Below are 23,010 nucleotides of genomic sequence, written 5' to 3'. Positions count from 1 at the left end.
TACATCTAGACTGGCAGGATTTTCCAGAAATGCTTTTAACGGAAAAATTTTCTGTTAAAAGCATTTTCGGAAAAGAGCGTCTAGATTGGCACGGACGCTTTTCTGCAAAAGCACTTTTTGTGGAAAAGCGTCCGTGGCCAATCTAGACGCGCTTTTGCGCAAAAAAGCCCCGATCGCCATTTTCGCGATCGGGGCTTTTTTGCGCAAAACAAATCTGAGCTGTCTACACTGGCCCTTTTGCGCAAAAGTTTTGCGCAAAAGGGCCTTTTGCCCGAACGGGAGCAGCATGGTATTTCCGCAAGAAGCACTGATTTCTTACAGTAGGAAGTCAGTGCTTTTGCGGAAATTCAAGCGGCCAGTGTAGACAGCTGGCAAGTTTTTCCGGAAAAGCGGATGATTTTCCGGAAAAACTGGCCAGTCTAGACACAGCCAAGGAGTCTGTGACAGAGTAGAGCCATGACTCCCGATCTCTCAAGACCCAGACTAGAGCCCTCGCTGCACGATCCCCGAGAGTGAGACAGGCAGGCCGTACCTGGAAGACAGGTGCAGTCGTAGGTGGTGTCGCTGGTCTGACGGCAAGTGCCCCCGTTCTGGCAGGGCGAGGGGTTGCAGGGCATGTAGAGGTGCTCGCAGTTCTGGCCCGTGTAGGCTGGCTTGCAGGAACACTGGTAGCTCCCGATCTCGTTGGTGCAGCTGCCTCCGTTCTTGCAGACGGGAGGGATGATGTTGCATTCGTTTAAGTCCTGTTTGCAGTTGGGTCCATGGAAGCCCTTCGTGCACTTGCAGACGTAGTGGGCCTCGAAAGGGACACACTGCCCTCCGTTGGCGCAGGGGTTGGAGGCGCAGGGATCTGCCTGCTGGCAGGTCTTACCTGCAGAGCAAACAGGGAGGGGATGGAAACTGCAGCTCACAGGGTTGGGGGGACAGACATAGACCCAACTGGAAAGATCTTTCTGGATCCCGGGGCTCCCCGGTCCTGTCCCCTTCTGGGTGCCTGGTGGCTCAGCTGTGCTCCTCACCCACTAGCACATTAGCCCCGGCCTTCGGTCTGTGTCATTCACTATACACACTCCCCATTTTGATAGCACCCCAAAGCTCATCCCAGCTGCAACCCTGCCAGGCCAGCACAAAGACTGGGACTTTCAGCTTAGAGAGGAGAAGACTAAGGCGGGAAGTGATAGAGGTCTATAAAATCATGACTGGTGTGGAGAAAGTGACGAAGGAAAAGTGATTGACTTGTTCCCATAACAAGAACTAGGGGCCACCAAATGAAATGAATAGGCAGCAGGTTTAAAACAAAGAGAAGGATTTCTTCCCACAACGTACAGGCAACCTGTGGAACTCCTCGCCAGAGGAGGTTGTGAAGGTCAGATCGTCAACAGAATTCAAAAAAGAGCTAGATAAATTCATGGAGAGGTCCATCAATGGCTATTAGCCAGGATGGGTAGGAATGGTGTCTCTAGCCTGTTTGTCAAACACTGGGAATGGGTGGCAGGGGTGTGATTGCTTGATGGTTACCTCTTCTGTTCCATGCATCTGGCATTGGCCATGTCAGAAGACAGGATACCGGGCTAGACAGACCTTTGCTTTGACCCAGTATGGCCGTTCCTATGCTCTTATGCCCGGCCCCCTGCGCACCAGGGAAAGGCTGAGGGAACTTTCATGTGCCCGCAGAGAGGACAGGACACAGGATGGAGTCAACGTTGCCTACCCTGGAGGAGTTTTGTGGCTGGTTTCTAAGCCCTCCCCCTTTCTCCTCATGCTTATGGAGGGTCACTGGAAAGCACTGCCACGTAGGAGACCTACTCTCCTGAGTGCCCATGAGGAAAGCAACCCACTTGCTGCCGGGGAGAGGAGGAGGAATCCCATGTTGCTCTACACGGACCCTCGTGCCCCTGACTGGCAGCCCCGTGGGAGCAGGCATTACCAATACCCCTCCCTCTGGATTTCCAAGGCGAGTCCAAGCTTTGGGGACTCTGCTCTGGGATGGGCTTAAAACACCCCCCTCCCCCGCGCTGTGCATCGGGGCGGGGCAATGGGGCTCTTTCCCGGGGCTCCCTGAGGGAGGGACGTGTGCGGGCCCCACCTGACCACCCTGGAGGGCACCGGCACTTGTATTCAGTCAGCGTGAGCAGGTCGCAGGTCCCGCCGTTGCGGCAGGGGTTGTTGAGACAGGCGTTCTCCTCGGGCGTCAGGCACAGCCGGTCTGTGAAACCCAGGCGGCAGGAACAGGTGTAGTCCACGGCGTTGCCACGGGCGACCGGGTGGCAGGTGCCGGCATTCTTGCACGGGGAGCTGAGACAAGGGTTTGGCAGCTGGCACCGGTCCCCTAGGTGGGCGCTGTTGCATCTGGGGAGAAGAGAAGACACCACGTCAGACCGTCCCGTCAGTCCTAAGAGCAGAGAGCCGGCGAGCGCAGGGGTCCCCGTCTCTGGTGTAGCTCCCCTCTTAGCTGCCAAGGCCTGGGGCGAGCTCTCAGACAGGCCAGCCACCAACACAGCAATGCAACAAACCCCATTTCAATAGGTGCAGAGGGGGGTCTGGGAACACACGGCCCTTCTGCCCTGACAGCAACCAGGCCGCCATACAAGGAGGCAGGGCCCAACTTTTAGCCCCAAAGAAACATCATTGTGAGGCTTCATGGGTAATCACATGGTTGTACGGCACCTCTCAGAGGCACTGGCTTCCCGAGCTCCTCAAGGCTGCACTGCCCCACCCCATCCCGCCCCTCCCCTGACCCCCATCCGACTTTGTCCCACCTCCTCCTCCCCCCTTCCCCCGTGTAACCCACACACCTCCTGGGTGGGGTGTACTGTCCCATGTCATGGCACTTAGACCCCTTCCAGAGAGAGAAAGAGACCCTTCTACTGCCGCAGCTGAGAGCCAGCTGGCTTTTGGCTCAGGCTGTAGAAGGCTCATGCACTAAGCTCTACAGGTCTCAGGTTTGCGACACCAGCACCTCCTACACACTGGCGCCAGCTGATTGGGGTGGGCAGGATGCACTGGGAAGGAGGCGGATGAGCTGACGGGGGGCCTGCCGGCTGAGCACCCACGATTTTAGTCCAGGGGTGCTCCAGCCCCAAAGCCCCCATGGTCTCGGCGCTTATGGCACTTAGCAGAATTGGGCTCCTTTAGGTGCTTCCGACATAATACATGTTTATTAATTGCAGTGGTAACAGAGCAGAGGAGAACCATTTGCCTTGCATGTGACCCTCACACGAAGGAGAAAATGCCAGGGCCTCGCCTCTGCCTGAGTGACATGCTGATCATTAAAAACAAAACAAAGTCACGGAGCAAACAGCAGCTCAGTGCAGGCTGTAGGGGGTTAAATACCCATGGTGCAAGACAGCGGGGTGGACTGTGCAGAGGAAAAGAAAGGGAGAAGTAAGGTCTGTGCTAAAATAAGAAGGAGGAGCACCCAGTTCCTATCTCAGATGTGTTGCAAAAAGGCCTTTAGTTTAGACTAACGCTGAGCATACAGATCCCAGGGTCCCAGCTTGAACGGGGCATTTTCGCTCCGACAGCCCGAGACAGAGTTTGGTCCATAGCATTGCTTTCTCTTACAACAAGTTGTGCACATGTAGCTTTAGTTGCAGCCTCTGTTTTGCTTTCTCCGTCCCTTCATAGGCACCTTTGATTACCCCTCCCGACCTACAGTGGAGGAGAGAAAGAAAAACACACACTCCCTGCAGCCCACAAAGCTGCCAACTTTCATGCCTGCGTGGGAATCACTTTCACACACACCCTGCAGCTCCCGCCCCCTGCCACCTGTCTCCGACATTTTCCAGAGCACAGGCATGCCATAAATCACGGAGGTTTCAAAGAGCTTGTGGGTCATCTTCCGACCCCCTGGTGCTCGCCTGGGATCTATGCAAATTGCCTTTCCCAAACCAGCTGAGCAGAGGAAGAACAATCCTCAGTCCTCTGCCCTAATCCATATCAGAGTCGTCGGGGTCTATTTCTTTACGGGATGCCAGGTCGCATAGTGCATGTTTGCTGGGAATCCCATTTGATTGATTTTTTTATGGAATGAAGCAAGTCTAAGGATCAAAGAGACCCAAGCTCGGATGATCAGTGGGTGTGATATATACATATTCGCTCTGCTTGAAATTCCTCCCTGTACACAGCCAGCCAGCACAATGGGCCACTTGAGCCCTGTTTTGAAGATTTACGTGGGGTACGGGACTTGTGCCGGCTTCTCTGCCCAAGGGCGAATTTCACACTAAGAGAGAAGGGAAAGATGAAAGGGAAGCATGGAACAAATGCCATCCCCAGCTGGCTAGCATGCAGAGACTTGCAAAACAATAACACCTGGCTTTCAATGTAGCACTCATCATCAGTAGATCTCAATGTACATCACAAAGGCGGTCCGTGTCATTATCGCCATTGCACCAATGAGGAAACTGAGGCACTGAAAAGGAAAGTGATTTGTCCAAGGTCACCCAGCCTGGCCAGTGACAGATCTGAAAGGAGAAACCACATTTCCTGGGTCCCACTAGAGTGCTCTGCTCCCCTAGACTTTTATGCTTATCTAAAATCCCTGCCTGCAATCATAAGATGAAGTCCCTCTAGAGACCCAGTTAGGGTGTGTGGGACAGCCAAGAGTATTCTGAACAGGAAGTATTTGTACCAACATGCTTCCTTGTGCTGGATAGATGCTTTTGCCCTCTCCTGAACACAAGCGAGATTTTGACAGGTCAATTTTCACCCTTCTGCCCCTGAAATGTACATCTGGCCTGTCTGACTGCGCTCTTAATTCCACCACTCAGAGCCGTCCTTAGGACTTGCGGGCCTACATAGTGCTATTAAACCGGTGCCTGATGGCAGCCCCGGGTGGGGAAATGATTTTTTAGAGACGCGATTTTATAATTTTCAGCAGCCCACTAATGAAATCGTTTTAAGCACATTTTAAACTCAGGTCCTGTCGACTCCCACAGTAAAATTCAGAAACTGACAGTATAGATCGGTGGAGGCGGAAATGCCTGTGAGATGGCTTCGCTGCCACTTAAATGGCTCTTTCCCCAGTTCAATATTCTGCTAAGAGCTCTGGCTGGCTTTTCCACTTTTCAGTGAACTAGATTCTCTCCGGAGTAAACAGAGCCACAGAACAGGGATAGGAACCGGCAAGTGGGTGGACATTAGGACCCAGCAGTGCCCCGAATGTTCAGGTGCCCTATGCCACTGTGTATGAGTAAGGACGGCTCCGTCATCACTTTGTCTTCAGATCGTGACCACTTGCAACCAGACAGCAGAGAGCTTTAAGGGGGTCGTACGCGAAGCAGCTTCCGAATGCTCTGTGATCGGGGCCCCTTTGTGTTTTGACCCTCACTCTAACAAAGCACTTGAGCGTGTGTATAATGCTGAAGCCAGAGTTATCGCCCTAACAGCAATAGGACTATCAGCATGATTAAAATCGCTCACGAGCTGGAGTGCACGGCTGGATGGAAGCCCAAAAGGGCCACAAAGCTCAGGTAAAGTTCTTTGAGATCCTTCTGGCTTTCCATAAACAATACGGCATTACCATTTCATCAGCAACTGGCAGCTTCCCGAACATCCCTCTGTCTCGCAGGAATCAGAGTCAGACATATCTCAGCATCGGCACACAAGAGCTCGGCGTCCGCCCGCACAACAGGTGTGGCGCAGTTATGCTTTCTCTTACATTACAGTCTTCCGAAACAGCTGCTCAGATCTTCCCTGAAGATAAAGTCTTTCCAAAGCCGTATTTTCTCAGCAAAGGGAGGGGCCAAACAAACATGCCTGATCCTTATCCCAGCGTGAAGGCCTTTTAAAAAAAGACCCATGAAACGGCCCCCTGGCCCAGCCATCTGTTACCAGAAGCCAAAAGGGCCCAGCCAACTGCCTTGTGGAAAAACAAAGCCAGAGGATGGGAATGGGATACAAATGGGGAGTGTTTCCTGACATAACACTGAGGTGCTGTAGCAAGTTTATACTCAAACACAAGCCCGTTTGCTTATAAGCCAATCCCGCAAACGTACAGAAGAAAAATGGTGAAAAGTCACGGAGCCGTTTATAAGCCGACTCCAGGCTACAGCGGTCTGGGACTTACAAAGGGGCCAGTGGCCGTTTTTACCGTTTTTTCTCTGTAAGTCCGGGGGGTTGGGTCCCAGACCTCTGCGGTTCTGCTTTTTAAATGCAGGAAGAGCTGCCAGGCTCTTACCACGTTTAAAAGGCAGAGGTTCAGCGTCTGGGACCCGGTGTGAGCCGGCGCTGCTGTGTCACCCGGCTCCTGCTGCCGCTCTACCTTTTTAGAACCTGTTCGTAAGCCAACCCGTGATCTTCACAGCGGGATTTTTTTTCCAAAAAACAGTCAGCTTAGGAACGAATATATACAGGACGTCAGCCTTTCCGGGAGGGTGGGAGGGAGAAAGAGAATGAAGAAAGAGGGGCCAGGTTCTTGCCAACAACCTGTGCAGACCCGTGGGTAAGGTGAGGGGAGCCGGCTCCGTGCTGCCCAAAGGGGCGGGGTCTCGGGTGGAAGGGGCGGGGCTGGAGCAGCCAGTCCTCTGCGCATTGCCCCCTCAGCGCCCCATAGAGCGTGCAGCGCGGCACTCCGGCAGCAATTTAAAGAGACAGGAGCCCTGGGTCTCTCTGAATCGCCAGGCCAGGGGCAACTACCCCTTTTGCCCCACTTGGCAGCCTGATCCCTGCTACTCACACAACGTAGCAGCAAGGACCTCTTTTATGAAAGCCTTCGAGGTCTGTGCCTGACCAGCGTGATATAAAACCACCTCTGATTACTGCTCTCTTCTTCGGCATCTAGCCTCGCTAACATCAACAGGCCTGCTCTCATGGTAAGGGGCTGCCCAGTGTAACGGGGAAAGGGTCCGGTCCCAAATAAATACAGGCCACACCCAGCAGAAAACGGAAGCTGTGAAGTGGTGACCTTGAGCTCAGACGCTCAGCCCCTTGCCAGACCAGGGGACTAAAATATTACCCACAGAATAAACGGTCATGCCTGACTCCCAAACAGTGGCTGCTTAAGTTTGCTTTGCGGTAGCTCTCGCTCCCCTGATAACCAACCACACTTACTGCTTCTAGTCTAAGAGATTCTCTTCACCCCACATGCCCAGAGCTCCCCAGCAAAGACGAATTCCTGCGAGGAAGTGGGGTTTGCCCTGGTATCTTGCTCTATTTGGCTAGGTCTACACTACAGAGTTTTTTTTGGAAAAACGGAAAAAACTTCACTTACGTTCACACTGCAATCGTGTTCTTTCGACAAAAAAAAAAAAAAATCAAAAGAACGCAGAGGTTTTTCCGACCTTGGTAAACCTCTTTCTACGAGGAAGAAGCCTTTTTCCGAAAGAGCTGTTTCGGAGAAAGGAGTGTGTGGACGGGGAAGAGGGAGTTCTTTCAGAAGAAGAAAAAAGAGGAAAAAGCACAGATGCCTTGGTGGCCGCTCCAGCCACAGTAATCCCAGCTTAAATATGAGATAACGCCCATTCAGTGTGGACACTATCTTTCGAAAAAGCAGATGGCTTTTTCGATGCGCTTTAGCAGCGTGGACACTCTCTTTCGGAAGAAGTTTTTTCGGAAGATCTCATCCGGAAAAGCTTCTTCCGAAAGAAGCCTGCAGTCTAGACGTAGCCTTTGATTCACTCACGAACTAAACAAGAAGGGGACAGGACAGCCATGGGATTTCAAAGTATGCCCATTGTTGGGGACAATTTACAGCAGAGACCCCTCCAAGCTGCTGACAGCATTTGACATGGAGGGGTAAAGGGCGGGAGGGAGGGGGACTTTCAGAGACCAGAGGACAGGCACCGGATCCTCAAAGGAAAGTTGTTGAGACAAGTCTCGTCAGCACCTTGCGAGCACTAACCTCCGTGCCTTTTGTCTGGCCTTTTCAACACCAGAGGCTGCTTACTGTGCTCTTTGAACGGGGATGCTCACATTACGGCGCTTCAAAAGGAAGCGCGACTCCATTGCCACTGCCCTGCCAGACTCTAATCAGCAGCCTCCCCAGAAAGGGAGCACATCAGGAGCGAAAGGGTAGACGGGAGAGGAAGACGAGCCGTGGTAATGCTGCTGCGCCTGGCCCTCAGGGTAGTGCACCTCCTCAGTAGATCTCGGTGCGCGTTACAAAGACGACCCGTTTCATCACCCCAATGTACCAATGAGGAAACAGAGGCACTGAAAAGGAAAGTGACTTGCCCACGGTCATCCAACCAAGTCAGTGGCAGAGTTGGAAAGAGACTCCAAGTTTCCTGGGTTCCAGGATCTGGGTTATAGAAGTATTCCGGATTTACACGCATGAGAGCAGCGTTTGGCCCACCAATCCTCCTCCAAGTATTTGCCTCTTTCCCTTTCTTGGGCGACCCTCAAAGTGGCAATGGGGGGGAAATGAGGGTTCAACAGGCACCGGGTCCAGGCTCTGTGGACATGGGTCTTACAGCCACAGTCAATAAAGCAGGGGTCTCCAACCTTTTTAAGCACAAGATCTACCTCAAACGCAAACACCCTTGCCCCGCCTCTTTTGTGACCCTTCTCCGAGGCCCTGGCCCTGCTCGCTCCGTCCTCTCTCCCTCCATATTTGCACAAGGGTAAGACTTTTGCTTTCCACAAACATCCCCGTGAACAGCAGTGGCAGAGAGTCACTTGCATGGAAGTTCCTGGAAAACAAACCCCTGGAGGGCTGTTAGCACTGATGTGAACTGACGTCTTTTATCCAAGCCAGTGCACGGCTTTTTTGCCACTTCACCCAGCAGCAAAGGAAAAATTACCTGGACCCAACAGCAGGCGATGCCTGATTACTTCACTTCCTGCGGGCATTGCACTGCGCACCCTGGGAGTCTGACTACACCCAGCCGTGAGGCTAACTCAGGTTATGCAAGTGGCAAGCTGAGCCTTCTGGTCTCACGTGAAACTGTTACTTTGCTGTGATCTCATCCCTCCCAACAACTTCTGTTTGCCTTTTGTCCATCTGTTGGTAGGGTTGAACCGGACAGTCTGATATTTTCACCTCCTGTCCGGTCAAAACTTCAGAAAATACTGGACACCTAAAATGTCCGGCATTTTCTGATTTTTTCCCCACCAGGAGGCGAAAATCCTGGGTGCTTACCGGGTTCTGTAGGGGAGCTGTACGGCCCGGCAGCCTGTTAGAGCCCAAAAGCCTCAAAAACGTTTCTTAAAGGGGCTACGCTAATTTTTTTTTTAAAACAACTTTGGTCTCCCCCTTTTTTTTCCTCAACAGAATTTTTTCCCTGGTGGTTTTTTTTTTGCGGGGAGGGGCGGTTCAGTATTTTTGGTTAAACCATCTGGCAACCTTATCTATTGGGTCCTGTCTGACTAGGGCCGTGTCCAGACTCAGGGGTTTTTTCGGGAAAAGTAGCCTTTTCCCGAAAAAACTTCCCCTGCGTCCAGACTCAAGCCGCGTTCTTTCGAAATTATTTCGAAAGAACGCGGCTTTTCTTTCGATGGCGGTAAACCTCGTTTCACGAGGAAGAACGCCTTCTTTCGAAAGTTCCTCTTTTGAAAGAAGGCGTTCTTCAATGTAAATAGGGCTTCTTCAAAAGAGAGCATCCAGACTCGCTGGGTGCTCTCTTTCGAAAAAGCGGATTGCTCTTTCGAAAGATCCGCCTGCAGTCTAGACGCGATCTTTCGAAAGAGGCTCTTTCAAAAGAAGCCTGCAGTCTAGATATAGCCTAGGAGCTTTCTGGGTGAAGGCCTGCCTTTTCTGTTGCTCGTCTGTGCTGCACTTAGCCCAGCCAGGGCTGGCTCTTTGACTGGGTACGTAGGTGTTACTGTAATAGAAATCAATAACCTGTGCCTATTTAGCGCCTGAGTTTCCCAGTTGCTGAGAGTCTCCCACTCCCTAAGGGAATGGGATCCGAAACAGATGGAGTGGAATGTGCTTGGTTTTCCATAACACGTGCTTTGCTGCTGCACAAAGCCTCGTTTCAAACCCCATCCGAGGCCAATACTCAACTGCCTCTGAAGTGTGAGGTTCTTGTGGTCTCACCCTGGCAGCCTGCAAACCGCCAACACGTTTACAAAATCCCGAATCGTACTAAGCCCCACATGGGCGATGCTGCCCGTGGATCAGAGCAAGTGTAAAATCCAGAGGCATTCCCGCCCCGTGCTAAAGCCACCAAAGTAGCAGGTTGCAAGACATGTGACTGGGAGATGAGAAAGGCAGGAATACAGTTAGGTCCTGTCCCCATGCCTTCTCCCGCCTGTGTCCCCCCCCCCACTTTTTTTTAACCTGATTCTGATTTCATTGTTGCGGATTGTGTGAGAATTTGTCAGGATTCGGAGACATTTTGAGTTAATGAGATGGCATTATCCAGGCCCAATGAAAAAGAAAATGTGGATAATAATAAATCGGGGCATCTGCTCCACACACAAAAGGCTGTGGGGAGCAGGTGTGCATGTTAATGAGGGGACGGCAGCTGCCGTGGCCTCTGCCATCCAATAAACTTCCAGAGCTGCCCAGGGTGGGCGGGGGGCGGCTGCGGGGATGGGGAAGGAAACGGACTTCTGGGTGGCTGAATCGCATCTCTGCGTTAGGGAATTCAACAGGCTGGTTTGGAAGCCTGCTGTTCCTATGAGAGAGACCATTGTGCCGCGCACCCCTCCTCTCCGTCCCAGAGGGCCAGCGAAGGCACGCCGGCTGTACCCTGCTAAAGTGTGCAGTCATCTGTTAAAAGCGCCCCCACCCCCCACTTTTTTTTTTTTTTTTGAAGCAAGCCTCAGAACGTTCACGGTTGCTCGCGGTGAGAACGGCGCAAGAGTCTCACCCGTCTCCATCGCAGAGAGAACGAAAGAAACAAACAAACAAACAGCCCCCTCCCCCTCCAGCTCCAATGTGCTGCATTAAAACAAAACCCAACTGGGCTCTGCCGGGAGGAAGAGCCTGTGAAACCGTCCCCAGTTTGCTCAAAGGCGCCTTCTTGTGTGGGATACCCGCAGAGGCTCAATGGGTGGCGAACTGGAAAGCCGGGGCAGAGAAGAGGGTTCTGTACCCAACGATGGACTGAATTGCAGGCACATCATAATTTTTGGAAACCGCCCGCATTTTAGTATCAGCCTCCATTCATCCGGCCTTCAACCAGGTCCTATTGGGAATCAAATCAAAGGGAACTGGGACGTGGCAGGAGGCGGGGGGAACAGGGAACTCACTAATTACTGGACTTCAGACTCACGTGTGGTGGGGTTTTGTTGGGATTTGAAATAAGGCTCACATGGAAACTGCTAGGGAGTAAAGCCCTCCCCCCCTCCCCCAATTAGTGTTCGGACTATTTCCAACTGAGACTCTCGTTAGCAGTGTTTGACAATGCAGTAGCTGGAGCTGGGAGTTGACACTAGACAAATTCAGACTAGACGTGTTGGACTGTTGTGCTTTCGAATTGGTGAGGTTAATTCACTCTGGGTATGTCTACACTACCCCGCTAGTTCGAACTAGCGGGGTAATGTAGGCATACCGAACTTGCTAATGAAGCCCGGGATTTGAATTTCCCGGGCTTCATTAGCATAAAGCCAGCGCCGCCATTTTTAAAAGCCGGCTAGTGCGAACCCCGTGCCGCGCGGCTACACGCGGCACGGGCTAGATAGTTCGAACTACGTAGCCATTCCGAACTATCTGTACTCCTCGTTCCATCTGTACTCCTACGTAGTTCGAACTATCTAGCGCGGCACGGGGTTCGCACTAGCCGGCTTTTAAAAATGGCGGCGCCGGCTTTATGCTAATGAAGCCCAGGAAATTCAAATCCCGGGCTTCATTAGCAAGTTCGGTATGCATACATTACCCCGCTAGTTCGAACTAGCGGGGTAGTGTAGACATACCCTATTGGAACAACTGTCCTGGTTTAAATCAAGAGCAGGTGTATTTCCAAGAGCTCGGTCAGAAGTTATGGGGCTGATGCATCACGCTCAGGCTGAAAGTTCCTGGCTTGGGTTATGCAGCAGCTGAGACTAGCTGATCAAAAAGGTCCTAAACGTCTATGAGTTATGTGGCCGTGCTCCAGGGTCTTTACATTTACAAATCTCATTTTAAACAAAGCCCTTACCAAGGTTATCGCTAACACCGCAGAACATTCACAGCAAAAGCAGTGTGAAGATATGGCCAGTTTTCTTGCTCTTTGTTTACTTTGTGCATTTCTCACACCTTGGACAAGGAAGCCACTTTTATGTTTGTTTAGAGTGAGTTTCCCTTTCAGTTTCTTAGTGCAGCAACCTAGAGCAGTGTTTCTCAACCAGTGGGTACTCGAGAGAAGTCTGGGAGGTACGTCACCACAACTGAGATTTGGAGAAAACGGAATTTTTGTTTTAAGATTTACAGCTCTTTATTATTGTTGTACTTTTGACACCCAAAAATTTCATCTCCCGCCCAGCTACGATCAAGTTGTTTGAACAAATGTGTTGCAACGGTAGAAAAAAAATGGTGTGTCTGAAAACTGTAGGTATTGGGGGTACTTACAATTTTTTTTTTTGAAAAGGGGGGTACTGATAATCTTTGTTGTTGTTGAAAAAGGAGTACTTTATATAAAAAAGGTTGAAAAACACTGACCTAGAGCTTGCAAGCACTGCGGGCAGTTGTTTTAAAACAGCTGTTTGTGGGGGTTGTTTTTGTTTTCAGTTTCACAGACACATTTGAGTTGCTCTTAGTTTTGGAAAAGGGGGTTTTGTAGAAATTCTGAACAGCCGGGACCAACATTTAGTTGACAACACAGCGGATGGGCCCCGATTCTACCAAGGATTTAAGCATGTGTTTTACTCCATCCTTACTTAGCAGAGCACTTAAGCATAATGCTTAATATTAAGCACGTGCTTAAAATTGACTGGAAGATGAGTATGCACTCAACTGACGCACTCAACTGATGAATCAGGGTCTAAGTGGTGAAACCTGGAACTTCGGGACACTTAGAAAATAAAACTCCGGTCACAGAACTAAGACATAAGACAGCAGATAGCAGAACTATGTTGGGAAAAAAAGGAACTGATGTTTGCAAAAGATGCAAGACAGAAGGGACTTGGTAATAGTAGCATTTTTGGTTTCTCTCTGGAAGAGCTAAATAGGGGTAGAGACCTGCAGATAAAATTTACTATTAAACCAAGTTTTTTGTAAAAAGCAACCAAACCAAATCCACCCAGCTTTACTCCTGTTGTATTCAACACAATGCTGCAGGTTTCTGTTCCATCGACTAAGCCCTGGCAGGATCATGGCCCCGAATTCCCTGCAATTGTTGACTCAGAACAAGTCCTAGTCTCTCTCTCTCTCAGCTATGCACTCAGCACTGGGAGCAAACGGATGCCATTCCCACATGCCACTGGGAAAACCCTATCCCTAATCCAACGCTTGGGCAGTAGCTACCATCAAAACTCACTCTGCGGCGCTCTCCTTGCATGTTCGAATTAATCCGATTATCATTTCGAAATGATGCCGGGAGGGCTCCCTCTTTCCCACAGTGGCGGGAATGAATATCGGCCTCTTTGCAGAATGACTGGTTATCGGTTTCATCAGGAATATTGAACGCTGACACGAGCAACTGTGCACCAATGCTTGTTTTTTCCATGCTGGGGGCGGGGGGGAGGTGCTGTCAGATTGCCATAAACAAGGTAACTAATCCTCTCTGATATATTTCTAGCACTGCCCACGCTGCAGGATCTTCCAGCCAACTCTTTATAAACAAGAATCACTTGGCCTCTGAAAGCCACTAACCTCTGCAGGTCGGGAGCCCATATCTGCCGACACACAGGCGAGTCGCTTTAGTCATATGTGTAAGTAGCTGCGGGATCGACGCTTAGCACCGGAGCGAAGGGCGCTGTGGTACTGTCGTTAGTAGAAACCAGGCCTGTTGACGGGGAAGATGCAAAGGCGGAGTGGGGGGGGGGGGACCACTGTCCCAGGACTGGTGATTGTAAAGGGCCCAGGTTTTCCAGCTGCAGCCACTGCTACTGTGGCAGGGGCGGCGCCCGGTGACCCGGGCCCTTTAAATTACTGCCAGCGTGCGGCACAGTGCACTCCGAGCACCGGTGGGGGTGGGGGTGGGTGGGAGAGACCCGGTGTGGTGCACTCCAGGCAGCACTGAGAGCTGGCTGCTCTGGCCCCACCCCTTCTGCCCAAAGCCCCACCCCCTCTATCAGGGCCGGACCGAGCCATTCCGGCGCCCCGGGGCAGACAGTTGAATTGCGCCCCAGGTTGGGGGAGGGCGCCTGCCTGGCCCTGCCCCCGCACGGCACGTGCAAGAGGGTGCGCGGAGCTGGTGGCGGCAGGATGCACGTGCCCGGCCTGGCCACCGCCGCTGGCACGCAGCCCAGGGCCGCCTGGGGAGGGCTGAGCCTGGCTGTGCAGAGCCCTGTGGCCTCAGGGGGAAGGGTGCTGCTGGCTTGCTGGCGCTGCGGGGGTTAACGCAGCTCCCGCCCCAGGCGGCTGCTGCAGGGTGGCTGCTGAGAGCTGCTGCAGCCCGTGATCCGGGAGCCGGGTGCGCGGCACCTGATGGCAGCAATAAGGGGCACTGTGCTCCCCTTACAGCTGCCATCAGGTGCCCCCTATAGGTTGGTGCCCCGGGCAACTGCCCGGCTAGCCCATGCCTTAATCCGGCTCTGCCCTCCAAGATCACAGAGCCATCCTGCTTCCCCACCTTGCCCAGGGCCTTGGCGTGGCTGTCGGTTTCCCTGCTTGAAACGACAAAGAACTGTCGCCAGCTCTTGCAATGTTATGGCAAGTCTGACAATATTTGCTGTTTTCGTTCAAGCCCCCAGCTCTGGGAATCCTGGGATCCCTTGAGAAGCTCAGCTTTCTGTACCAAAAAAAAAAAAGCTTCTAGTCCATGCGGTTGCAGAGAAACGCTTGGAAACGGGACCCTTGTGTTACCTAAAGGCTCAGAAACCAAGGGAAAATAAAAAAGAATCCAAAACTCCTCCTTATGTTAAATATTGTGATTTTTAAATCAAACTCATCAATTTGGAGGCCTGGGGCTGGCAATTCTGCAAGCCAAATGTCACTCTCTAAAACGGAAATTAGCCAAGGCAACTAGACTATTGCAAAAATCCCGCCAAGGGCCAAAACAGCATTACAAATCCAGCACTCAGTTCCCTGGCTAAATTCCTTTGAAAATCCAGCCCTGGCTCTTGTGAAAAGTTCCTGATCAGAAGTGGGGAGACTCATAGACTCAGAGACTTTAAGGTCAGAAGGGACCATTATGATCATCTATGACGTTTCAGACTGATCCGGTCTCCAGTTCACCTGGGTTTTCACTGGATGCCAAAGACGGCCCCTCGAACAGCGCAGCCTCCTCTAGCACTGTGCGGTAGCATTGATTGTTTTAACTCAGGACAGACTGAAGGAGACAGTGTTGGGAGTGGTCTTCCAAAGTTTTTCTTCGCTGTCTCCTACCATATCCAACGGTTAACTAGACCCAGACCTTCTCAGCTTGGGAAAGATAACAAGACACAAGCGACTTGCCACCGCACCCTGATCTTCGGTGGGTTTGGGTCAAGGTTAGCGTGACTGTCCCACGACCAAAATATTTCAACAGGGTCTTTAGAGACAGACTCTTAGTTCTCCTAGCCTCATTCACCCAGGTAGCCCAATCTGTGTATGAATTGAATTGACTACTTAAGAATTCCCAGTTATCATCCTGAGATGTGACAGGTTCTTGTCCCAAGATCAGGCCTAGTATCATTAAAATTACTATACAGCTGGGAACACCCTCCCCCCAGGCACAGTTGCAACACTTACACACCCACCTGGGTTCCTAAAGTGTAAGGCTGTGTCTAGACTGGCAAGTTTTTCTGCAAAACACTCGCGTGGCTGGCGAGCGGGGCTCGCCGCGGTTCGGTGAGCCCTGCTAATAGCCATTGATGGACCTAACCTTCCTGAATTTATCTAGTTCTTTTTTGAACCCTGTTAAAATCCTAGTCTTCACAACATCCTCTGGCAAGGAGTTCCACAGGTTGACCGTGTGATACGTGAAGAAAAACTTCCTTTTGTTTGTTTTAAACCTGCTACCTATTCATTTCATTTGCTGACCCCTAGTTATTATATTATGGGAACAAGTAAATCATTTTTCCTTATTCACTTTTTCCACACCAGTCATGATTGTATAGACCTCTATCCTATCCCTCCTTAATCTCCTCTTTTCTAAACTAAAAAGTCCCAGTCTTTTTAATCTCTCTTCATGTGGGAGATTAAAACATATCAACCTCTTTAATATGTTACACTGACACCACTCTGTCTAATGCAGGGGTTTCTTTCCTCTTCCTTATTTGTATTTCCTCACCCTACTAATGGGGGGGGGGCGCTTCTCCTATAGGTTAGTATATTAATGTCTCAACTTATCATCGTACACATCAATTCATTGCCATGGCACTCTTGTGGTGAGACATCTGCAGCCGTTCCCATCCTGAAATATCCCGACGCTGGTGTTAGCTCACATGGCTGTGGTTGGAGGGTGTCATTATGGACAAACTTCCCCTTTAAGCCCTCTTTGCCTAGTTCCCCAAAACTCCGGGGTGACCATTAGGCCACTGGTCTGTGCCAAAGTTCACAAGCCTCAAGTCACGCTAACTGCTGAAGCCAATGTCTTTATAAGAGATAGATCTGTAGATTCCTGGCAAAATACATGTTGAAGCTAGCTCTCTGGGCTTCACCAAGCCGCCATATAACAAATCCCACCTTTAAATAAGCAGCCTTTATAATGCAGGTCACATAAGAATTTGCACCAGAGATGTCACAGATATGCATTCGTTTTCATGCACTGATAAACAGAACGTGGGCATAATCCCTTTCCTCACAGAGCTCATCTGCGTTTTCCCAAACCCCAGATTCCCTGTGAAACAACCAATAACTCTTGCCAGAAATCAGTTCCCAAAAGACACAGCAGAAGTCCAGACCTGTGGACAGCCCGTTCCCAAAGAAAACAAGAATGGCTAAAAAATATCATGTTCTCCCTGCTGGGAAAAGCTTCCATTTGTTTGTTAACCTGGCAACGAAGCTTTAAATATTTTAACTGCAAAACGAAATGAGGGATGGAAGAATCCAACAGGCAAACGGCACCTGAGTTCACCAGCTTCTGCTTAATACTTTCCCCTGCACCCGCACTGAACTCGCTAAGATGCCGTCTGGGTGGAAAGAGGTTGAACCAGTGACAAAGTTGCCTCCTGACCCCCAAAATGCCCCGCATTTCTAAGATAATATTTTCAAAATGATCTGGCTCAAATGTGACTGATACCATCACATGAGGCCTCGAGAAGAATGGGGATAAGATGTAACGGAATGCAGATAAAGCAACCGTTTTCCAAAACATGCAGATGCACAGATATTGCAGAAGAGTCACAGTACGTCAGCTGATTCCAATGGATCTGTAGCAATTTACACCAGGGGAATTTCTTGTGCTAACGTCCTCACAGTTTAAAGATGACACAAGGAAGCTGATAGGTCAATTCTTGGGATAGCATGATGGGACAGGTTTGGCTTTTTTTAGTTATGTTCCTGCCAAATTTTCCAGTAATAAAAGGTAATGTGATATCCAAGAAGTGGGTGGGGGGTTATAATTAATAACACTTAGCATTTCTGTAGCACTTTGTATCCACAGACCTCAAGGCACTCTGCTAAGGTGGGGATCATTGTGTTCTATCCCCTTATGTTGATGATGCACCAGAAGATGAAGTGAGTTGCCTAAGACCACACTGTGAGTCACAGTGGCAGAGCTGGGAGTAGTAGCTGCTGCACCACGGCTGCCTTGAAATGCACGTAATAGTTTCACTTTCATCCACTGTGTCTAGCTCTGTCTAAACAGATTACAACACAAATATTAGAACAGGATGCCGTGTGTGTGTGTGTGTGTGTGTGTGTGTGTGTGTGTGTGTGTGTGTGTGTTGGGTACCTGTTCTAATGTTTTTTACATCATACACACACACACACACACACACACACACACACACTCTACATTTGCTGTTCTAATGGTTTTTTTCCATCTCTCTCTCTCTCTCTCTCTCTCTCTCTCTCTCTCTCACTGTTTCCTATGTGCTAAGAGTCTAAGGCCACAGTGTACTCAAATGTGCCTTTAAAAGAGGAAAATACAATGTGGATATAAAACACCACACAGAGCCCAGTGCGGACCTAGAATCCTAGAACTGGAAGGAACCTCGAGAGATCAAGTCCAGTTCCCTGCCCCCACAGCAGGACCAAGCACCATCTAGATCTGTGGTATCCAACACACTAGTCACTAAATGGAAATATTTGTCTGGTTGAATGTGGTTAGTTGGCTTGAACAATGTGGCTATTTGGCTGGTTTAATGTGGCTGGTTCAGAACTAGTTGGACACCACGAATCTAGATCATCCCTGATAGATGCTCTTGAATATCTCCAACGACGGAGATTCCACAACCTCCCGAGGCAATTTATTCCAGTGCTTAACCACCCGGACAGGTAGGAAGTGTTTCCTAATGTCCAACTGAATCCTCCCTTGCTGCAATTTAAGGCCATTCACTGAGGCCACCGAATTGCTTCTTTCCTGTGCCCAGTCTCAGTTTGGCCTCCCGAGGATCACAGAGCTGATGGCCAAGAAACCAGTATAACTGGCGTCCGAAGACTGGATTAGTGACATAGCAGCACAGAATGGCTAAGTGCAGACTCTGGGACTGATGGCATGCAAGGACGGGGACGACACATGCCAAAGGCTGTCCCATGTCTGTTGTTCAAATATCGCCTCCCCTTTTGTTTGCTTGTTTCAGCATTTCCCCCGTGCGGGGATTTTCCGTCAGCCCACCAGCAACAAGTTCTGTCCCTCATGCAATCCCCCACTATAGAAATGCAGCCACTGAAAGCATCCTAAGGCAGATGTTTCTGTGACCTTTAACCCAAGACTAATTCAGAGTGTTGCTGTTTTCCTTTCTGAGCTAAGCTTCCATCTGCCACCCTAGGGACAGATGACAAACCCACCGCCCGCCCTACCCCCAAAGGAAAAATCTAAGACCAAGCACCTAGGGGATGTGCAGCACATGCTGGGGGGGAGCAGATGAAGGCTGGAGAGCTGCAAAGCCCTCAAGACAGACACGGTCACACCCTCTCCTAGGAAACAACCAGCATTTGAAGGGCTTCTTGCTGAGGAAGCTATTGAAAAGATACCGGGTGTGTGCAGCAGAATCGGCCCTCAGAAACACAGCCAGCCTGCATTTCCCAGTGAGCGGCGTATTACTACCCTATGAGCTTTCCAGCCTCAGATGCCTCACTTAGATTTTCAGGGAGGCAGGAATAAAACTCTTGTCATAGGAGATGGATATTTTCCAGGCCAGCTTTGGAGCCACAAATTAGAACCAGCAGGGGCGTAACTTCACAACTTTCCAGTGAGAACCAAGGTGGGTTGGCATGTGGTGCCGCTAGGTTCGAGGTGCGAGCTGAGGCTGAGAGGAGGGAGAAAGGCAAACAAGACCATTTCCCCTCAGGAGATAGCCACGGCACTTAGGAAGTTGAGTTGCTTGCTAGAGAGGGGATCCACGACAGCTGATCTATGAAACAGCCAGTGGTGCTTGTAATCCCGCCTAGCCAGGTTAATTACATGCCCCAGGAAGAAAACACTGGTGCCTAGTACACCACTGTACAGGATCCCTTGAGACTGGCTTTCTGGCAGGGTTAGGGTCCATGAGGAAGAACCATTAAAAAAAGGAGGGGAGGGGAGTTGGGAACCGGCACCTCCCACCTTCCAGACATCACTACAAAGCTTACAGGCACTAGTAAATCATTTCCTTCTAACCCTCCGCTGGAAACATACACGGCCCGGGTTGGTTTTCCCTAAGGTAAAAGCATCCGTGGGAAAGTCTAGGAAGGAAGGGTCATGGCTTTCATTAGGCCCCCTGCCTGTGAATTAATTAATGGGGCCTGTCATTTCCCTCTGTCTCCTGGAAAGCAGCAAACACTCCCGACTGAGTGGTTGCAGGTGAGACCGCTCCCAGCCCCACAGCTGACATCTGCCACTAACCCTAGCCGGCCAGGCCTTCTCCTTGCACTTCCTGCACCCCCCACGCCCCAAGCGATTACAGGTGTCACCCACCGAGATTTCAAACCCTGCGGAGTTCCAGGTGTGCTTTTACGGACCAGCCCCTGGTCTCTCCCTCTAGGGCATGGGTTTCCAAACAGGAGGGGGGGCATGAAGAAATTCCAGAGGGGGTGCAAGGCGATCCAGTCTCCCCTATCAGTCCCCCCACAAGAAAGAGCCCGGTCCGTCCGTCCGCGGAAACATGTGCAGCTTGGGCTTGCTGGGGCAGACTTCAAAAAGGCCACCTTAAAAGAGCAATGCCTTCTGTGTTCTTAAAAGGGCTCTTTTTTTCTTTCTTTTTTTTTGCTCAACAAGTTTTGCTGCTATTTTGGGGGGAAGGGGGCATAAGGGTTTCTCAAAAATTAAAAAGGAGGCTTGATGCCGAACAGTTTGGGAACCACTGATCTAGGGCTCGTTTATTTATTGGCACCAAGCACCTGGGTTCAAAGTTTACAGCTTTGGGTAACTTCGCCAGCTGACAATAAAAGCAGCACTATTATCGTCTGTACAAGGAACATATCAGTGCTCGGAGAGATAGGCGCTAACCTCGCCACTTCAGAGATTAGCCATGGGGCCCTTCCCCATCCCCCACCTGGTTGGCACTACCAGTACAAGATTGCTCCCTAGTAAAGTCCCGCAGGGGAGCTGTGTATTCCTATATCGCCGTAGAGGAGGAACCTCGCTGCTGCATAAAGGAATAAAGCCTAGAGTGAATCACGCAGTCAACTTTTCAGCAGACACCTTCAGTGATTTCACTGGGACAGGGATTTCCTTCCCTTCCTCAATGCCCGGCGATGGTGTGCTAACACCTGCGCTTCCCTCTGAAGATGCACGGCTCGGCACCCAGTGCCGGACGGAGGCATGGGCGAGCCAGGCATCTGCCCAGGGCGCAAACTGATGGGGGCGCCTGATGGCAGCTGTAAGGGGCGCGCGGTGTAAGGGGCTGTAAGGGGCACGCCAGGAGCACTGGCTGGGCCGTGCTGGGCAGCGCATGCACCGTGCGCCCTGGGTGCGGACCCCTGCCCCATGGGTGGGCCCGTGCACGCGCCATGCGCCTGGGGGCGGCGCCGCGTGCCCCAGCCCCGGGCACCAAAAGGGCTCAGGCCGGCCCTGTCGGCACCTTTCATATCTGGCCCCAAGCCACCTCTTTCGTTAGCATGCACAGCACTAGCGTATGTCGACGAGGCTTGAGAAGGAAAGAGCAGCTCTGAAAGAAAAAAAAAAAATCCTTATCCCGTGGCCTGGTTGCACAGTGCTAGATCAGAAAAAGAAAGTGTCCCTCGATGGGGAAGAAAGCTTTTGTGGCCAAAGCACAGGACACGGGAGGGAGGAGTTAGGTTTCTGAAGCGCGTCAGGAAGAAAAGTCCGACACAAACGCAAGTAGAACACAGGCCCACAGCATGGAAGAAGGGAATCCGTTGTTCCGTGGCTCCTGGAGCCTTTTATCCCTGATCCTAAATAAGCCATCTGACCTGGTATCTAAAGAGCATCTGGCACAGCAAAAGAGATAAAAATCACCCCCCTGAGGTATCCCCTCAGGGGACTTCGCGTCATTCTTCACCACGCTAAAACCCAAACCGGTCCCAGGCCACAACAAGCTCGCGCATGGGCCTCATTGAGACTTAAAGGCAAACTCCCTTGATTTGGGGCAATATCTCAAAGCGAAACCACTATCTCTGTGGTAAGACTATACACACACACACATACACACACACATATATACAGTGTGTGTGCTAAAACAACATCAAGCCAGTATTTGGACTGCCTTGTCACCGCTTTGATCTCTCCTGTCTGATGGCTCTCCAAGGAGAGCAGCCATTTTGGTCTTCTCCAAAACCGTGCTCAGAAATCATATTCCTGGCAGGCTTTCAATTCCATTGTGGCCAAATGACCCAAAAGATCATCCACAAACCATGCAATAACCTGACCCCTTCCCACCCCACCCCCAGCAAAGTCAAAAGACTGGGTGTTCCACTGTCATTTGGACCCAAATTCCAGCAAAACACTGACGGGCCGAACGTCATCGGCATAGCCCATTAGTGGAACGTTTGCCAGTGACAATTAAAGGAAAGGAGATTCTCCCTCATTTGGATGCACTATAGAGGCTATGACACTGTTAAACATTTCTATCCTGTGCAGGAGAGGGCAGTGGTGTTCAACCAGGGTCATTCAATTAGTTTGCAGCATTGACAGTGGGTGACTGTCAACTCCATGCAGATAAACAGGAACTAGAACGGTCTGTCTCTTGGGCAAGTCTTTAGAAAGTCCCTTTATGTAATCTAAGTACATGTCTAATAATGCTGGGGTGGCTTGAAAAACAACAGTCAGGACTGTTTTTACTAACGCACTCCTACACAAAGGAGTTCTTTACCCAGTTATAGCCCTGGTTTCTTTTTAGCTGAATTCTCGCTGGAGGTGTAGAGGCTACAATCAAGGTCTGTATTTCTCAGTTTAATTTAAAGGATCAGCTTTTCGGGGGAGTGTTTGGAGAATGGCTAGTGCAATGGGACCCTGACCTCTGCCAGCAGCTCCAGACCCCATCCAGAGCTATCCTATCCATAGGATGGTTTGGGGCAGTTTCCCCAGGCCCCATGGGGCCCGGAGTAGCCTGGGGGATGACCGGGAGCCTGATGTGAGCAGTAGGGGTCAGCACCCCCCTGCACTCACCAGCGGCAGGGGGAGCCATGGGAAGTGGAGTGCCCCAGAGCCAGCCTGCTCCACGCCCGAGCGACGTGCTGGAAGCCCAGGAAGCGGGGCAGGCTGGGGGTGGGTCACTCTGTGGGGGCAGGCGGAAGGAGACCTCCAGGCAGCCCCACTGCTGCGCTCCCAGCCCCGTTGGCAGCACCCGCTACCCTGCTGGACCTCAGGGCTCCTACCCCCCAGCCCAGGTGTTGCTGGACATGAGAGTCCTGGTTGAGAGAGGTGCAGTCTATACTGTCTACGTGACCACTATGGGTGGTGGCATAAGAGGCAGGATGCCTGGATGGTCCCGCCTACACTCTGCCCCCAAGAT

The 23,010-nt window shown here is 51.0% G+C and overlaps 1 protein-coding gene across 1 annotated transcript in view; it reads right to left on the bottom strand.

Moving 5' to 3' along the window:
- Positions 1-23,010, bottom strand: part of NOTCH1 (notch receptor 1) — a 105,459-nt gene that overhangs the window by 48,784 nt on the left and 33,665 nt on the right. The window contains exons 3-4 of the mRNA XM_075905386.2: positions 2,087-2,349; positions 533-871 (exon numbers count right to left, since the gene is read on the bottom strand). Coding sequence (XP_075761501.2) covers positions 533-871; positions 2,087-2,349 — 602 coding nt within the window. The remainder of the gene's footprint in view (positions 1-532; positions 872-2,086; positions 2,350-23,010) is intronic.

Source organism: Pelodiscus sinensis, chromosome 23 (assembly GCF_052426305.1).
Source record: "Pelodiscus sinensis isolate ZL-2025 chromosome 23, ASM5242630v1, whole genome shotgun sequence".
Taxonomy (NCBI): Eukaryota; Metazoa; Chordata; order Testudines; family Trionychidae; genus Pelodiscus; species Pelodiscus sinensis.
The sequence above is the reverse complement of the archived record's forward strand: the minus strand, read 5'-3'. Positions and strand labels throughout refer to the sequence as shown.